We start from the raw sequence: 16,607 nt of genomic DNA on the forward strand, positions 1-16,607 counted from the left end.
AAATAATATGAAATCAATGTTAGATCATGTTGACAAAAGTGAAGCATCATAAATACATTCATAATTTAGTTGTAATGCTCAATGATCATATGATAGAAAGCTTCAATTCACGCATTTTTCTTTTCTTTTTTTGCCTTCTTGCTTTGCGCGAGCTATTTCAAGCTATGTGCATGTTGAAACAGAGCTATGATGTTTTTTCTTAAATCATAGCTCTGTTTCAACATGCACAAAGCTTGAAATAGCTAATTGCCTTTGGAAGAAAAAAAAGTGAAGCATGATAGAACCTTTCAAAATGACAAGGTGGAGTCATTGTCAAGCTTGTCTAGAGCAAAGGCAAGCGGCTGACAAGGGAAAATCGATGCACGATGAAATAACAAAGCTTTAGAAGAAATGGAATTGTTTGAAGATGAGGAGCTTACACCAAAATAGATTCATCACATAGACTATAAGCAAACCAAGATAAATCATTGAGTGAACCTGTAGTAGAAGAAGAGATTAACAAGTAGAAAGGGATATCCACAGGGCTAAAAGAATACTTAATTTAAAGAACAAGAATCAAAAATGGCCAGCACGCTCAAAATTCCACTAGTATCATCTGTTAATATTTTTATTTGCATAAACTCAAATCTTCTATTAAATTAAGACATCAACTTTACTTTCTCGTGTACAATTGAGAACATTGTACATAAATGGTAGCTATAAATACCACATTGAGTGATATATCCTTGCACTCAATAGTTTCCACCTTGATCATTTTGAAATTTTTCGGGAAGATATTCCTCGATGCAAAATTATATAACTTCTATTCTAAGCTCTGACTTTGTTGTATTACTTACTTGATAGATTCAGAGAAGTTTAGCTTCACTTTCTATTAATATTAATTGTTGTATATTAGGAGACTGCATTCTATGGAGAGAGAGAGAGAGAGAGAGAGAGAGAGAGAGATGTCTATATCTCTTAATACATCAATGTGGATCAAGGGGCTATTATACATGTTTTGAAGGCCTCATTCAAGTATCCCTCTATGAAATTGTTGAGAATAAAATTGAATAATAAAGTTCTAATGCTTTATCATGCATTTAACATATACAGTTGTTAGATCTGCTTTGCAATCGATATCATTTAAGTCCAACCCTTTTTTTAAAAAACTTTTGTTAAGCTGTCTTTTCCACTAGGAAAAGTTTGTCATATTTCACGCTATAAGAAATGATAAAAAGAGAATGCTTTTCATCTGAAAACATGTAGAGAACAAATTTCAAATCCCAAGAAAACATCCAACCAATTTGCCATTTGCGTGGGATGGCACTTCTCGGGACCCCACATGAAGTCACTTTCAAATCTCTTGGAAATCGGTCTTCTAACTATCATTCAAAGCCTTTGTGAATTGGCAATTCATGATCGGTGGAATGTATATCAATTGGACATAAGACTAGGATTTTTAACGGTGATTTTCACGAGGAAGTGTGTAACAACACCTCATGGTTTTGTTCAAAAAGTGCAAGAAACAAAGTGTGCATGCTTAAGAAGCCTCTCAAGTGTATGTACGACAACGAATGCTCAAGCCCATCCCCTTGAGTCTAATATGCACTACCACCTCCATGAGCTCTCATTCCATGCGATGTGAAACAAGGCGTTCGGCATCGACTAGAAGTCTCATCGACTCCGCACTTGCTGTCCCCAAAGGTTTGCAAGTCCCAAGTGTCTCAGCCTACTTTGATGCTCACCTTCGGATCACATTAGAGCTCGATTTCTCCACATTTTCAGCCATGAACTCTTACTCATTTCCACAATCCTTGAGCATCGAGTCACCTCCATCACCCCGCATGATATTTTCTTATGATCCCATAGGTCAGGACAGTTAATGAAATCTCTCTCTCTCTCTCTCTCTCTCTCTCTCTCTCGGGGAACCGCATGTACGACAAGGGTGCACAAGCACATGGAAGCATGAATACATGTACACACACCCTACACTCACCTTTACAAGATGCCAATGAAAGCCACATCAACTTTTTCATATAATTTTTGGCACAGTGATACGCACAAGTCACCCACTTGTTCTGAAAAGCTCTACTCGCCTTTCACTGGCTTTAAATGGCAAGATTTGCACAAAAAGAGATTACAATGAGGTTCACTTTCGATGAAAACTTGACATTCATTGCATTCGTTGATCCTAATCCATTTTCCTCTCATTCGGAAGGCACAGAAATTCATTCTTCACATTAACAAAGCCTTGTGTATCTAGTCGATCCGTCAGTTATACTCCGTCATTCCTCTGATTTAAAAGCCACAGGGGTTCAAGCAAATGAGACAGATGCACACAAATGAATGGTCTGAGCCTTCAGAGAGAGAGAGAGAGAGAGAGAGAGAGATTTTACAAGGCAAATGGAAATAACTGGTTCCTGTTTACGCTGTATAGAGACTATATAACCTTTACAAAGAAAAGCCCAGGCGGACACTTCCAATTAAAAGAAGATCCTGTGCTTTTGACATATAAGGTGCTCCTATCCTTTATGAATACAAGTAAGGTGGTAAAGCAGACCAGCTCCATTGTAACGAGTGTTAATTTTTTCAGAACTTTTTAACAGCTGCTCAGATGCAGCTTGAAAAGTGTACATTTAACCACAATAGTTAGAAAGGTTAGGAAAGAAGGCTTTGGGGGTGCAGAAGAGCATAGAACCCCTAGCACTTCTTTCGATAGAATCATCAGAGAACCGTGCATATTACAACTTCTGTTCCATGTGTATATTTGTAACCAGTAACGTACCTTGAGCATGCGAGTGGCAGTCGTACATAGGTGAACTGAAAAAATAATTGAGCTCATATAGGCAGCCTTTCCGGCAGCATTGAATAGCTGAAGATGGGATTTGCAGTGTGGCCAGCTCTCCTTCGTCTTCAGAAGTATCGCAGTACTTTTCAAAGCACCTTGTCTTCTTGAAAGCAGGTTACATAGCCACCAGAGTCTCGTCCCCTCCCCCACTCCTTTTCCCCAAGGCCATTTACCCCTCGTTAGATTAGAGAAACCGACTGACCTTGCAGCCTTATCAGCCGAGGGCTCGATAGTAACAAGCCAAGATAATATGCCTTATGCATGGACTTGGTCTGCTGGCCCACTAGTTAGCAAGGCTAACATGGGGAGATGGTTCGACATTGCTTAGAGCAGCAGCGTCCAAGCTCAGGGTAGATTTGGAAAAGCTGCTAGCATTGCAGCTACTATCTGAGGATGACCTGTCAAGAGCCGCTTTTGTTTGCAGAATTTCCATCGGTAGCGTTGAGCTGGTGATAGTCCTTCCGAGATCGAGATTATCAGGTTGGCACTCAACCTCAACAACTAGAATAGGGCTATTTATGTCCAGATTGGCACAGCCCTCAAGTTCATCGACCCTCTTCTTCATTAAAATGGCGCTGCTGGTATCTGGACTTTCTGAGCCTCCACGTTGATCTGGGCTCTTCTCCACCAAACTGGGAAGAAACCCCTCTGATTTGCCTGATGAGTCACAGGAATCCAAGCTCCCTTCCACTAAGAGGAGGCTTCCTGACTCCGATTTGGGAGAAGTTTCTTGGTGATTTGAAACTATTTTTATCAAACTTGGGCTACTCTCTTGTTCAATCAAACTTCTATGAAAACCCCCTTCTGCCTGAGCGGAGCTGTTTATGTCCAATGTAGCTGACAGTTTCTGACAGTTTGAACCTTCAACAGATTTGGAGTCACCATCTGCCAAACTGGTGGCATCTTTTGTTAACTCACCTGCACTTTGATTTCTCCCTTCCATCAGATTTAAACAGGTCTTCTCTAAATTAATAGGGCTTCCAGAACAGTTATGGCTCTCATTTACCAGGAGGGGTAGTTTGGACTGGCTACCATTGGCAAGTTCTGAAGTGCGGCAAACCACGCTAGCAAGGTGACTTGCACAACCTTCCACTGAGTTAGATACTGGTCCTTTTGAATCCTCTCTTGCAGAAGAATAGAGACCATCCCCCTCTGTACGTCTTTGTAATGAAGTTGTATTTAGCTTGTGAAGATCAAGCGCCCCTTCTTCTCCCTCACACTTCACCTTAAAGAGCTTTAGGGGCATTGTCTCCTCCTTCGCATGTGGCATCAACAAGCCAACAGAGCTAGGCACATTGGGTGTATGCTGTTTATTTCGTTTTTGTGCTGCTTGCTCATCAGACCATGTCAAAGATAGCAGTGTTCCACTATATCCTATGCCAGGTAATTTCTTGCCAGGTGGGCAGCAGTTGGCAGGTACAACACTATTTTTAGTCACATTTGGAGACTGATGTTGGAGGATGGAGGTAGTATTGGTCCTGGCGCTAGTGGTAGTGCCAGGGTCCACCATTTTTAGTATGTCCATCAGACTTGGTGGCTTCTTCGGCAGGGTATTCAGATTTCGTATATGTGCCACGTTCAACAAATCTGCTACATTTGGTACCTGCTTTTGTATGTTTGCAGAGCTCCTTGATCGCATGCTGCAAGGGGCATTCTCAAGAAGCCGCTTTAAGCCTTGCACATCTAAGTTGAACACATCATTAGGATCATCTGTGTGCACCCTGTAAGAAAACAGAGATTCGTGAGTGACCCTGTACTACTTTAGATGCTTACGAGGATGACGTGTCGAATAACTTCTACATTGTTCACACCATTTAATGTATCAAGCATCTGACAAAGCAATTCAAGATGCATCTTAACATCCCAATTTTTGCTAGCATGCATGCCACATCAAATTGATATCGCAACACAACAGAAATTAAGTGTATTGGATAATTCGCTCCAATTCACTTGCTCTGACCACAGGAACTACTCTTCCTTAAAGAAAAGCACGCATCCATAGCCATTCCAGTGAGAGAGGCACTCATCAAAATACAGCATATGCAAAGCTAAATCCTCAATGCAAGAGTTCATTGAAACCGATAGGCCATTGATTAAGCAAAAAGTTTTGTTAAAACTTGATTAGCCCACATATACGCTGCTTTGAAACTAATAAGAAGCAAACTTCAAAGCAACTCTCAAAAACCTGCAGACCACCCACCAACTTCAAAAACCGACTTAAACTACAATGATCTGTTCAAATTCACAAGGTGATCTAGATAGGCTCCTGGAGCCAAAAATGAAACAAATAGCAAGTAGAAAAAGAAGCCACTATATACCTGCTTGCTTCAGCGATTACTGATCCATTGGTACGACCAGGCCTGATCTTGACTTCAGAAACTGCACTCATGGGGATGGCTTGTGCTAGAATAGGGGGTCTACCATTGGATTGCCCAAGATTAAGGGGTTCAGCTTGCATAGGGGACTGACTAATGGCCCAATCAAGGGGTTTGGATTGGATGGGAATCTGGCTAAGTGGTTCTGCAAGAAGGGGTTGAGCTAGGTACGGAAGATGGGCATGTGGCTGTTGGAATGTTTGTGCTGATCTTTGAAGCCACTTCAGGGGCTGGGCTGGAGCTGAAGGCTGTTGCACTGCATCAGGAGGTTGGCTAGGAGGTTGGACTGGAACAGTGAGGTGGTTAAGAAGCTGAATAAGGGGCTGATTAAGTGGTCTCCCTGAGCTGTGGGGCTGGTTTGTATCAACAGTAGGAACCTTGGCTAACTTAGCTGCTTTGGAGCGGCCCCGTCCTCTATGCATGTGCCTCTCGCAATACTTTTGTTCAGGCACCACTGCCCTTCCACACCTCCACTTTTTACCATCTGTCCTCCTGCACCTTCCGGGCTGCGGATCAGCCAGACCCAGATAAAAACTACCTATATTTTCAAAAAAGAAGTTCCATTTTCATCTCAAGATATCACTGTAACCGAGTTAGAGACTTATTATGCTTATTCTTTAGTCAAAGTCAGGGATGGAAACACACGCGCAAATCGCTATATAATTCAAAGGCAATTCCTTTTCACTTCAGGCAATCTGAGCAAGTTGTAACTAGAGACTTGATGTGATTATCCGAAGTCCTTAAAACTGGCAGACGTCGTATCAGCCCTTAATTGAAAATTCAAGTAAAAGAGGTAGCAGATGAGCATAATTCAAATTTTCATTCTAATCTTTAAACCACTAAGGCAATATGTGCTTGAAAGTCAGTAAAATTTAATATCTGAAAGAGTTGGGACCGACTTTAATCAGGAAATTAAAACAATGTGATTCATGAACTTGACTAGAAACTAGTGGTTCATGGAAGAAGGCTAAACGATAAGAATTAAACGTCAACAAGGGGAGCCAATTAGCTAATCAATTCAAAGTCAAAAGCCCCATTGCTTTTGGAACTGAGCCCCTTCTGATGCCCATCCATTGCCACATCAATTTCATCCTGCATTAATGCTAGATCTGCTGTGTTTTCAGCATCTGAGATCTGCATTTTTGCAGCCACCATTCACCCTTGAATACTCTCAAATCGGCAGCCCTTGATCTACCCCCCGTGGTGGCCATTCGCAACCACCATCAAGCCAGAATCCCTTGGAGTATTAAATTAGCCCCAGAGATGCTTCATTCTGAAGAGTTACAGCGGCTACATCATCCATACAGTCCAGAACAGTCTTGCATTGCCATTGGATATGTATACCACGTGACATCGGTAACGGTGTGGAGGGTCCTTAACAAGGTTGGTTGGGGCCCCATCGGTGCGATGCGCGATGAAGTATGGGTAGGAGTGGCTAATAAGTCCGGTAAAATTCCAATAGCTTTGTCTGCTCTTTTGTAGGACCGGTATGCTTTCAGAAAAGCACACGCTTGATGCTCTGATACCACTGTCACAAGACGGGCACCACGTGCCAATAGAAAAGAACAGACTAAACAAACTTTTAGCACTTCAATAACGACTGAACTGAAAGAGAGAGAGACGACACGCGACACGGAGTGGTGGAATTCCACCCCAGAGAGTATTGGCCCCAAACCTTGGCGCCCCTTTCGGTATTTCTTTATATTACTGCTGATTCACAAAGTACAACAGCCGGGGAGCACCTGCTCTGCAATTTGCGCGCTAAAAAGTGCCAGAGAGGGCCCCCAAGGTTCATATTTAAAGGCCCAAAGCCTAAAAGCATCAAATATGAAAAGATGACCCCAAAAAATCACTTTCCTAAAATTTCGGGATTTTCCTAAAAATCTGCCGCGAATTCCGGGACGTTTGTACAGGTGCCAAATCATCATATTTTGATGTGCAAAGTCTTTTGAGTGTGTTCTGCTTTATTTTTAATGCCTTTATGTCACTTTGGGCCCCATCGGACAGGGTCCCCATAAGTTGGTAGGACTTCTTCTTCTGTTACTTGTTCTTCTTAGGGTTTCTAGAATTAGGGTTTGCAGGTTTTAGGGTTAGGGTTTCCAAAATTAGGGTTTCAACAATTAGGGTTTTTGGCAAAAATTAGGGTTAGGGTTTTTGCTCTCGAGCAGCCACATCATCTGTAAGTTGGCTCCATTCTTTAGGCTTTGACATGTCAACATTTTGTTATAGGGCAGCTAGCTCTGCTTGAATAATGTCGTGGTAGTGAAGCCTTGGCTCTTATAAGCTGCGAGATCATAGAGATTAGAGGCTTCTCCATGTCTCCGCATCCATCAGTCCGACCCGACCTCCGGTGATGATCCAATGAAGGCCCCCATATGTGAATTCCATAGAGCAATGCGGAAGCCACCAAAGTGTCAAAAAGCCAGAGCTTCGTTCGAGTCTCCTGAAACTGAATCTGTGAACACATTCTCTCCAATCCACCCAATGTTGCATGTGCTCTAGTCAGTCTAGTGTCTGTTGCTCTCCTCAATAAATGGCTGGTCCACTAAAGACCACCCCAAGGTAGGTGTAAGCATCTGTATACTCCATTGTCTCATGGTCGTATGTGAATGTGGGTGTTGATCTTCTAGTCTATTGTGGGGTGGTGTTAAACAACATAACCTTGGTTTTACCAAGGTTGACAGACAAACCACTGTTGTGAGCAAACCTATGCAAAGCATCCGAGTGACTTTGCTTCCCCTTCGGAGAGTCGGAGATCAACACAATATCATCAGCATATAACAATAATGGAATCCATGTCCCTGCCAAGGTTTCTGACTATATTGAGAGAGAGGGTGATAGAGGTGCACATCCACATACATACCTAATAGAGTAGGAGAGAGCGGGCAACCCTGCTTCACCCCGATAGTGGAGTGCAGGGTAGTTCTCCTTCGACATATGGGACGTCTTGTTCCATCCGGTAGATTCCGTCCCGTACCATTCCTTGTGCTCGTTCCGTACAAGTGTTTTTTTGCAACCATTTGTAGCTGTTAGGATTTTTTGAACTGTTGACCACTGACCATTTGGGACAGATTTGGGGCCGTTTTGGAGCGCAATAGGATTGTTGTCGCCTTTGTACATAGTAGGACCTTCATGGATTGTATTAACTCTTGTACATACTATGGTTCTCATTGGTATGCTATAAGCAATTTTATTTATGGTTTGGCAATTGTCTTCATTTTGTGTGCAAATTTTTTTGAGTATGAGATAAGTTTAAAGCATAAGTTAAGAGAGATTTCATTTGGTACTAAATTCCACTAATACTCGTGTAAATAGCGTTTACACTGTTGCTCAAGAGAAAAAAATACTATTAAAGCAAGTTCAACTCCCTACTTTCAAGGGAGAGGGACCCAATTTAGAGCGAGATGCCGAAGGATGGTTAGATGCTATGGACGACTATTTTAAAAATTGCAAGAATTGCTCAGGAAAACCAAACAATGTTGGGTATGTTCCGTCTCAGCGGAGATGCCAAAGTTTGGTGGAAGCAACACTGCAGAGATAATCCCACGAGTAGTCCGTCTTGGGAGAAAATGAAGCATGCAATCAAAGAACGCTATCTCCCTCCTGCACATCAGGTTATCAAGATGAACAAATTCTTTGGTCTAGGTCAGCTAGGACTTTCATTACAAGAGTACCACACCAAGTTTGTGTCTTTACGATGCGATGCTCCTCAGATGACCATGGAGCAACAAATTGCCCGTTTCTGTCAAGGCTTCAATAAACCCCTGAGTACACGTCTCGAAGCCATGAGGCCTACATCAATACAGGATGCCCTTCTCAGGGCTAAGCCTCTTGAAGCCAAAGGAACCAACTCTACAAGGAACTATAATGGATTTAATAACTTTAGGGGAAGAGCCAGAAGAACTTTCAACCAAGGATATCAACAACGTGGAGTAGCTGCAACAGTGAACTTGGAGCAGACCTTCTTTCTGACATCTTCCTTCGGAGTGCAACTTCTGGCAGAGTGGGGTATCCTAAAATGCTTGCCATGGAAACCCTAGCAGATTATATCTTGAAATTTCTCGACATCTCTCAGTAGATGTCTCTTCACGAGCAGATGACCCTGGAGGTTTAGTGCGATTGCTATCTTGGGACTACCATCGCCGCCAAAGAAACACTGTCTGTCCAAGAGCTAATGGACCATGCTATGCTCGGCTACGACCTCATGGAAGGAACCTAACCCTAATTTTTGGTGCAAGTTTCAAGATGGAAAGTCAATCGACTTTTCGAGCTCGACTGATGTCGAGATTGCTTTTTAAGTTTGAGTTCTGTTTGATCTTGTTTGGTGATCCTGTTTAGAATCTGTTTGAAATGGATGGTATCTGTTTTGAACCTGTTTTGGTGCCGATTTGAATTGTTTGACTTTGGTTTGATACTCGTTTCATTGATTGGTGATTTTCACTCCCGGGTGGAGAAGTGGGAAATACTGTTTTGGTATTGTTTGAACCTCGGAACGACGCAGGCCGATGCCTGGGGAGCGGGAGCATTTCGTTGTATGCTAGAAAACCTCCGAACGACGCAGGCCAATGCCTGGGGAGCGTTTGGTTGTATACTTGAACCTCCAATCGACGCAGACTGCGGTCTGGTGAGCGTTTGGTTGTACAGTCCTCTGAGCTCATGGCCCGGACCTTTTTAGGTTATTTGCAAAGGGAGTGACGAAGTAGTCGTTGAGTAGCTTCATACCGCAGACCGTTTGTCTCGGGGGTGTGCTCAACGGCGCTGTTTGTTGTGTCTTGTAACATGCATATGTGAGCATTTGTGTTGCATTGTGATGTGTCAATTATTGAATATTCCTAATTGGATGAGATTGCCTAGGTATGTAATTTTAGTGCATCAAGACACTCGTGGAAGATCAGTACGGTCTGGGTGTGATGGCTAATTTTACTACGCCGGAATATCAAGAGTTCCGATAAGGACGAATGGAGAAGCTAACTCCTTGATCAAAACAGCCGAAAGGAGAAGCTAACTCCTTAATAAAAAGAGCAAATTGATTGTCCCTCGGAATGTCCCTCGGAAATTTTTGAGCTAATTTGAGTTGTTTTGCAGATATGCTGTAATCGTGGACGATTACTCTCTTTCAAGAAGGGGAGATGTAACAAAATGCTGAGGTGTCAAAGCCTAAAGACTGGAGCCAACTTACAGATGATGTGGCTGCTCGAGAGCAAAAACCCTAACCCTAATTTCTGCCAAAAACCCTAACTGTTGAAACCCTAGTTTTGGAAACCCTAACCCTAAAACCTGCAAAGCCTAATTCTAGAAACCCTAAGAAGAACAAGTAACAGAAGAAGAAGTCCTACCAACTTATGGGGGCCTCGTCCGATGGGGCCCCAAGTGACATAAAGTCATTAAAAATAAAGCAGAACACACTCAAAAGACTTTGCACATCAAAATATGATGATGTGGCACCTGTACGGACGTCTCGGAATTCGAGGCGGATTTTTAGGGAAATCCCGAAATTTTAGGAAAGTGATTTTTTGGGGTCAGCTTTTCATATTTGATGCTTTTAGGCTTTGGGCCTTTAAATATGAGCCTTGGGGGCCCTCTCTTGCACTTTTTAGCGCACAGATTGCAGAGCAGGTGCTCCCCGGCTATTGTACTTTGTGAATCAGCAGTAATATAAAGAAATACCGAAAGGGACGCCAAGGTTTGGGGCCAATACTCTCTGGGGTCGAATTCCTCCACTCCGTGTCGCGTGTCATCTCTCTCTCTTTCAGTTGTTATTGAAGTGCTAAAAGTTTGTTTAGTCTGTTCTTTTCTATTGGCACGTGGTGCCCGTCTTGTGACATGCCCCCCCACTAGTGGTTGAGGTGCTTACCAGATCGGTCTCCTTTTTACACCGCTTGTGGGACCTCTTTTTCTTCCAAGTCGTACTTACGTTCTATGGCTGCCACTTCTTCTTCGTAGTCACGATCTATGGCTGCCATTTCTTCTTCATAGGCCTTTCTTTCTGCTTCTCTTTCTTCGCGTTCTAACTTCCTTTCCATAAACAACTGATTCAACTCCTCCATAGGATTTAGTGCAATCCTTGGCGTAGATGGGGAAGGGGGAGGGTCGGAAAAACCTCCTGGTGGGGAAAATTCTTCTTCGCCTCTCTCATGCTCATAACCTCCAAGCGAAGTATCCATTCCGCTTCGAGTGACGACCATCCACTGAAGTCCTGGGTTCTTGTGGCTTCTTATGGTCTTGGGTTCTTAAGTTCACGAGGAACTTGGGTTCTTGGGGTTCTTGAGTTCTTAGGTTCTTGAGGGTCTTGAGGTTCTTGAGGTTTTCTTTCGATTGCAATCTGTGTTTGAGAAGGATCTTCTCTTCACTCGAGTACTGCTCTTTTCCGCGGGCGCACCCCTTGGTGGCCTTGCGCTCACACCAAGGTTGCTTTTTCCCACCTCACGTCGATTGGCCGGCCGCTAAGTGCACGGTCCGCTCTCAATGAGTGAAAAGAGACACAAGGGGAGGCTGGACTAGCCCTTCTTTCTTGCGATTCCTGTCACTCTTCAAAAACACGATTAGGAATCGACTCGCCCAAGCGAACTTGGGTTCGTGCGACCGCAACAAGCAAAAACATTTCTTGTGATTCTTGTGGTTCTTTCCTTGAGTGATACAGAACATTGCCAAAGCTCTGATACCAATGTTAGGTGCAGCGGAATGAATGTTTGCGCTTTGCTCAAGATGAGTGCTCCGAACTATGCTCAAAGGTTCCTTTTGTTCTTATGGAAGGTAGAGCCTTCCGTTCTTAACGAGAGAATACTATGATCATAAACACAGTGAATGGACACTGTGCCTGCAAGTATATGAGACTGAGAGATAGAGAGAGAAGAGAGATACGACACCAGAGACGTTGTAAAACCCTCCTCCGAATGCACAATCTGGTACATTGGTGATGCATGAGACTGATGCAAGTCTAGGTTATTTCCGCGATGACCATGGTGACGACAAGACATACCTAAGGGCTGAAATCTGCAATCTTTCTACTGCTGTCCAAAAACGCTATGGGCTGAAATCTGCTACAATCCAAAAAACGCTGATTTCGGGGGCTGTTTCTGTGGGTCTTTGTCGCTGAAAATCTGCAGGTTTAGGGCTGAAAACTGAGGCTTCTTAAGGCTGAAAACTGAGGTCTTACCGGGCTGAATTTGCTACTTCGTAAGGGCAGTTTTCTACTGGTCTTCATTGCTTGGAATTGGCAATGTCTGCAATCGATGGGGTCTTCAAAACGCTAGGCTGATGTGTTTATGAAAACGCTAGCAGAGGTTCTGTTTCTTCTTGCTTGGTGGGGGAAACCACCAAGGTCTTGATGAGAAGTTGCCTACTGAGCTTGGCTCCTGTTGCCTCTTCTGCCATTTAGTGCTAGCTTTGGTTTGCTTATATATTTTCTTACCCAAATTGCCCTACCTACTTTTGTTGGAAAGTCACTTAAATTAATAAGTGAAAAATGCCAAAAATAGGTAAAATAGGCTAAATGGAAAATTCCCCTGAAGGATTCTGATGGATTTTGATGGGAATGCTTATGATCATGCTGTGTGCAACCAAAGGATATGCATCTACACTAAGTGTCTGGTCATGCACAGTCTACGAATAGACTCACAAAAGTGCCAGATCACTTCTAATATAGACTGACTGGATTGACTAAACCCTTGTCGTACTGTAGCTTGTCCACGAACACATAGGGTTAGATGTGTCACGTGACAAAAAAGCAATTACAATGAAAAGCCTTCAAACTCAAAAGCATATGGTCCAAAAGCAAAACCAAAAAGCTGTCAGCGTAATTTACGAAAATCCGTACAACCTACCACGCCATCAGCCAACGCAAAACGCAGAACTCCGTACAACTTGCCACGTCATCCTGCCAGCGCAATTTTCGGAAATCTGCCACGTCATCAGTTTTTGTGTGTATGCGCTTTATTTTAATCCTTTATGTCACTTGGGGCCCCATCGGACGGGGTCCCAATAAGTTGGAAGGACTTCTTCTTCTTCTGCTACTTGTTCTTCTTAGGGTTTAGGCCCCTCGGTCGACATCTACAAGTTGGCTCCCTTCTTTAGGGCTTTGACACGTTAGCAGTTTGTGACATCTCCCCTTCTTGAAAGAGAGTAATCGACCGCGATTACAGCATATCTGCAAAACAACTCAAGTTAGCTCAAAAATTTCCGAGGGACATTCCTAGGGACATTCTCAGGGACAATCAGTTTGCTCTTTTCTGTTAAGGAGTTAGCTTCTCCTTTCGACTGTTTTGATCAAGGAGTTAGCTTCTCCATTCGTCCAGATCAGAACTCTTGATATTCCGGCGTAGTAAAATTAGCCATCACACCCAGACTGTACTGATCTTCCACGGGTGTCTTGATGCACTAAAATTACATACCCAGGCAATCTCATCCAATTAGGAATATTCAGTAATTAGCACATCACAATGCAACACAGATGCTTACATATGCATGTTACAAGACACAACAAACAGCGCCGTTGAGCACTCCCCGGAGACAAACGGTCTGCGGTATGAAGCTACTCAACGACTACGTCGTCACTCCCTCCGCAAATAACCTAGCCATGAGCTCAAAGGACTGTACAACCAAACGCTCCCCAGACCGCAGTTTGCGTTGTTCGGAGGTTTTCTAGCATACAACCAAACGCTCCCCAGGCATCGGCCTGCGTCGTTCCGAGGTTTTCAAAAAATACCAAAACAATATTTCACTTCTCCACCCGAGAGTAAAATCACCAATCATTGAAACCAGTATTTAAAACCACAGTCAAACAATTCAAATCAGCACCAAGACAGGTTTAAGAGAGATAGCATCCATTTCAAACAAATTTCAAACAATACTTTCTGAAACAATGTTCAAAAGTATCTAACTAGAAAACAACTAGAGAGGTCATTCAAGGTTTTGTTCGGACAACCGAACTTTGAGGACAACGGCTTGCCCTTCTGCATCACGGTGATGATTCGGTTCCGGACCTGGAGAGTTGCATCATTCTTGTCGTGCCATGGCATGCCCAAGAGAACGTCGCAATTGCCCAACTTCTTAATGTGGAAATCGGCTTTTCCATGATAATCTTGTATAGTCACTGAAAGTGCACCAATGAACGGTACCACTTTCTAGTTTGCCCCATGGCTAGCTCAGCTTCAATTTCTCCACCCTCTGCATCATAATCAAAGTGCATCTGCTTCAAGAATTTTGGATAGATGAAGTTCTTCATAGCTCCGGGGTCAAAGAAAATAAGGGCTTTCAAGCCGTTGACTTTTCCATAAGCTCTACATAATTCATTAAAAATCTCGAGGTGTATATCAGAAATATCGGATACTAGTCCAATAGCAGGTCTAGCCTTCTTGGCCGGAGGTGGCTCCAGGGATCTGCCTATCATGGGAGCAGAAGGTTGCACTGAGGACGTCGAGGCTCGCTCAAGACATGTATTGAACATATATACCTAGATGAATCCAAGATAAGCCCGGATTCACCCTTGAAGGAAAGTGCAAGGTATAGACCCATGGTAGTCACCCACAAGACGATATAACCATCAGCTCCATCATGCATAGTATTGACTAAATACCACTACATCCCCACTAGCGTCGTCAGTGCCCAATAGTGGGTAGAACCAGGTACTAACATATGCTCCCCAACACAACACACACCACGCGCACACACATGAGCATACATCAACACAAAGTTCAGCGTATTGAGTTTTTGTCATGACTCCAGAGATCAAGGGTAGACTCAGCCCTAATGAAGCCTAGCACTAAAAGAAGCATGAAATCGAAAAAATTAGCACAAATGAGGTAGTTGATAGGGCATACGCACCACAAAAAATAGAAAGAATTTGCACGATATCAACTGGTCGTAACTCGAACGAAAACTTCACAATGTGAAGTCTGCATTCCGCTATACGACTAAAAAATATACTGTTACTAAATTGGCTTTATCTTACAGAAAAATAATTCTAAATGAATTATTGGATTTATAAGTGAGAGGGTTTTCTTGCTTGGAACACCAAGGAAAAATAATTCTAAATGAATTATTGGAATTTTAAGTGAGAGGGTTTTTCTCACTGGAGACATCCGAGTACAGAATATTCCTAGTGCGTCATTCAGAATAATGACGAGAGCACTGTGAAAGGGAATATCTGTAAGGCCACCATGAACGAGTACTTTTGATGCGTCACATCGGATGGGTGACAGGGAGCATCGGGAAGAAGTATCCGACCATCCGGGAACGAACATCTCGGATGCGTCATAGGATGGGTGACATAGAGCATCGTGAAGGAGATTGTACCGTAAGTTCGGTAGGAAAGGACTAGGTGATGGGTATTCCTGATGTGTCACAAGGTGGGTGACGGGTGCATCGGAAAGGGAATATCCATAGTCAGGAGGAAATTCCGAACTGTGTTAGAATTGTGCACAAGGAAAAAGCAAGCACTTCAATGAAGATGGGTTCAAAGGAAACTTTGAGAAAAAACAAATGCTTTCTAAGAAAGCGGGATTGCTTTTCGGAAAAGCAGATGCTTTCCCGCGAGGAAGTCTATGTCTGCATTGCAACTGTGCATGTGATTGCATCCAAGGACGCCTGGGAAGTGCTGTGAAAGCATTGTTTTTAACTTATAAGGTTTTATTGAGTTTTTGGGCAGGTTCATACTATTTTTAAAATACGTCGGCCGCCCACTTAATAAGTGGGCAGCCATCTGATAAATAAGGCAACAGATCAGCCAGTGTTTTCTCTCTCTCTTTTTCAGGCAGAACAACGGAAAAAAAAAATTAAAATTATTAAAAAAAAAAAAAAACGGCCGCGATCTCTACGCGAGCAGCTATTCGTGCCCATGAAAGGAGCTATAAAAGCATCACATGCCCTCACTCAGAGAGAAGGACCAATCTTTGCAAGGAGGAGATGCTGCTGCAGATTTCAACCGTAAAGAAGACGTTGCCGGTGATGCTCATGGCTGCCCCAAGTGTACCAGATGTCACCAAGACCCAGTGCACGAGTTCCCTCGCGAAGAAGTGCCTACGAAGCGTATTTCCATCGCGACAAGTTGCTGTTTTTCTCTGTTTTCAGCCCATAAACGTCGTAGACGGGGTTGATTTACGAGAAGGAACCCAAGAACACACCTCTTTTGTGTGTAGGATTGGAAGAGAGGATTTTATATGGAGAGATCTCTTCCGGGGAATTGCTTTTTCGAGAACCGAGTTGCGTTTCGAGCGTCGAGACTTTTAGGGTAACGATTTTCATGTTATGATCTCTGCGTATTTGATTGCAGGTGTACTTCCTCTTCGTGAGGGAGTAGGAGCAGAGGAAGGTATGAGCCTCTGCAAGAGAAAAGCGCTCTGAGGAACTAGAGCCAGATCAGCACAGGGGTTTCGTACCCGAGTTTGGGAAGTAGATCCACGGATCGG

General features: G+C 43.3%; 1 protein-coding gene across 1 annotated transcript in view; it reads right to left on the bottom strand.

Moving 5' to 3' along the window:
• Positions 1-2,383: 2,383 nt before the first annotated feature.
• LOC147417900 (uncharacterized) overlaps positions 2,384-16,607 on the bottom strand; it is a 45,119-nt gene continuing 30,895 nt past the window's right edge. Inside the window, exons 3-4 of the mRNA XM_086507404.1 lie at positions 5,146-5,740; positions 2,384-4,548 (exon numbers count right to left, since the gene is read on the bottom strand). Of these exons, the coding sequence (XP_086363530.1) occupies positions 3,111-4,548; positions 5,146-5,740 (2,033 nt within the window). The 3' untranslated portion in view covers positions 2,384-3,110. The remainder of the gene's footprint in view (positions 4,549-5,145; positions 5,741-16,607) is intronic.

This window comes from Adiantum capillus-veneris, chromosome 30, assembly GCF_014529385.1.
Source record: "Adiantum capillus-veneris isolate H3 chromosome 30, ASM1452938v2, whole genome shotgun sequence".
In the NCBI taxonomy this organism is placed as follows: Eukaryota; Viridiplantae; Streptophyta; class Polypodiopsida; order Polypodiales; family Pteridaceae; genus Adiantum; species Adiantum capillus-veneris.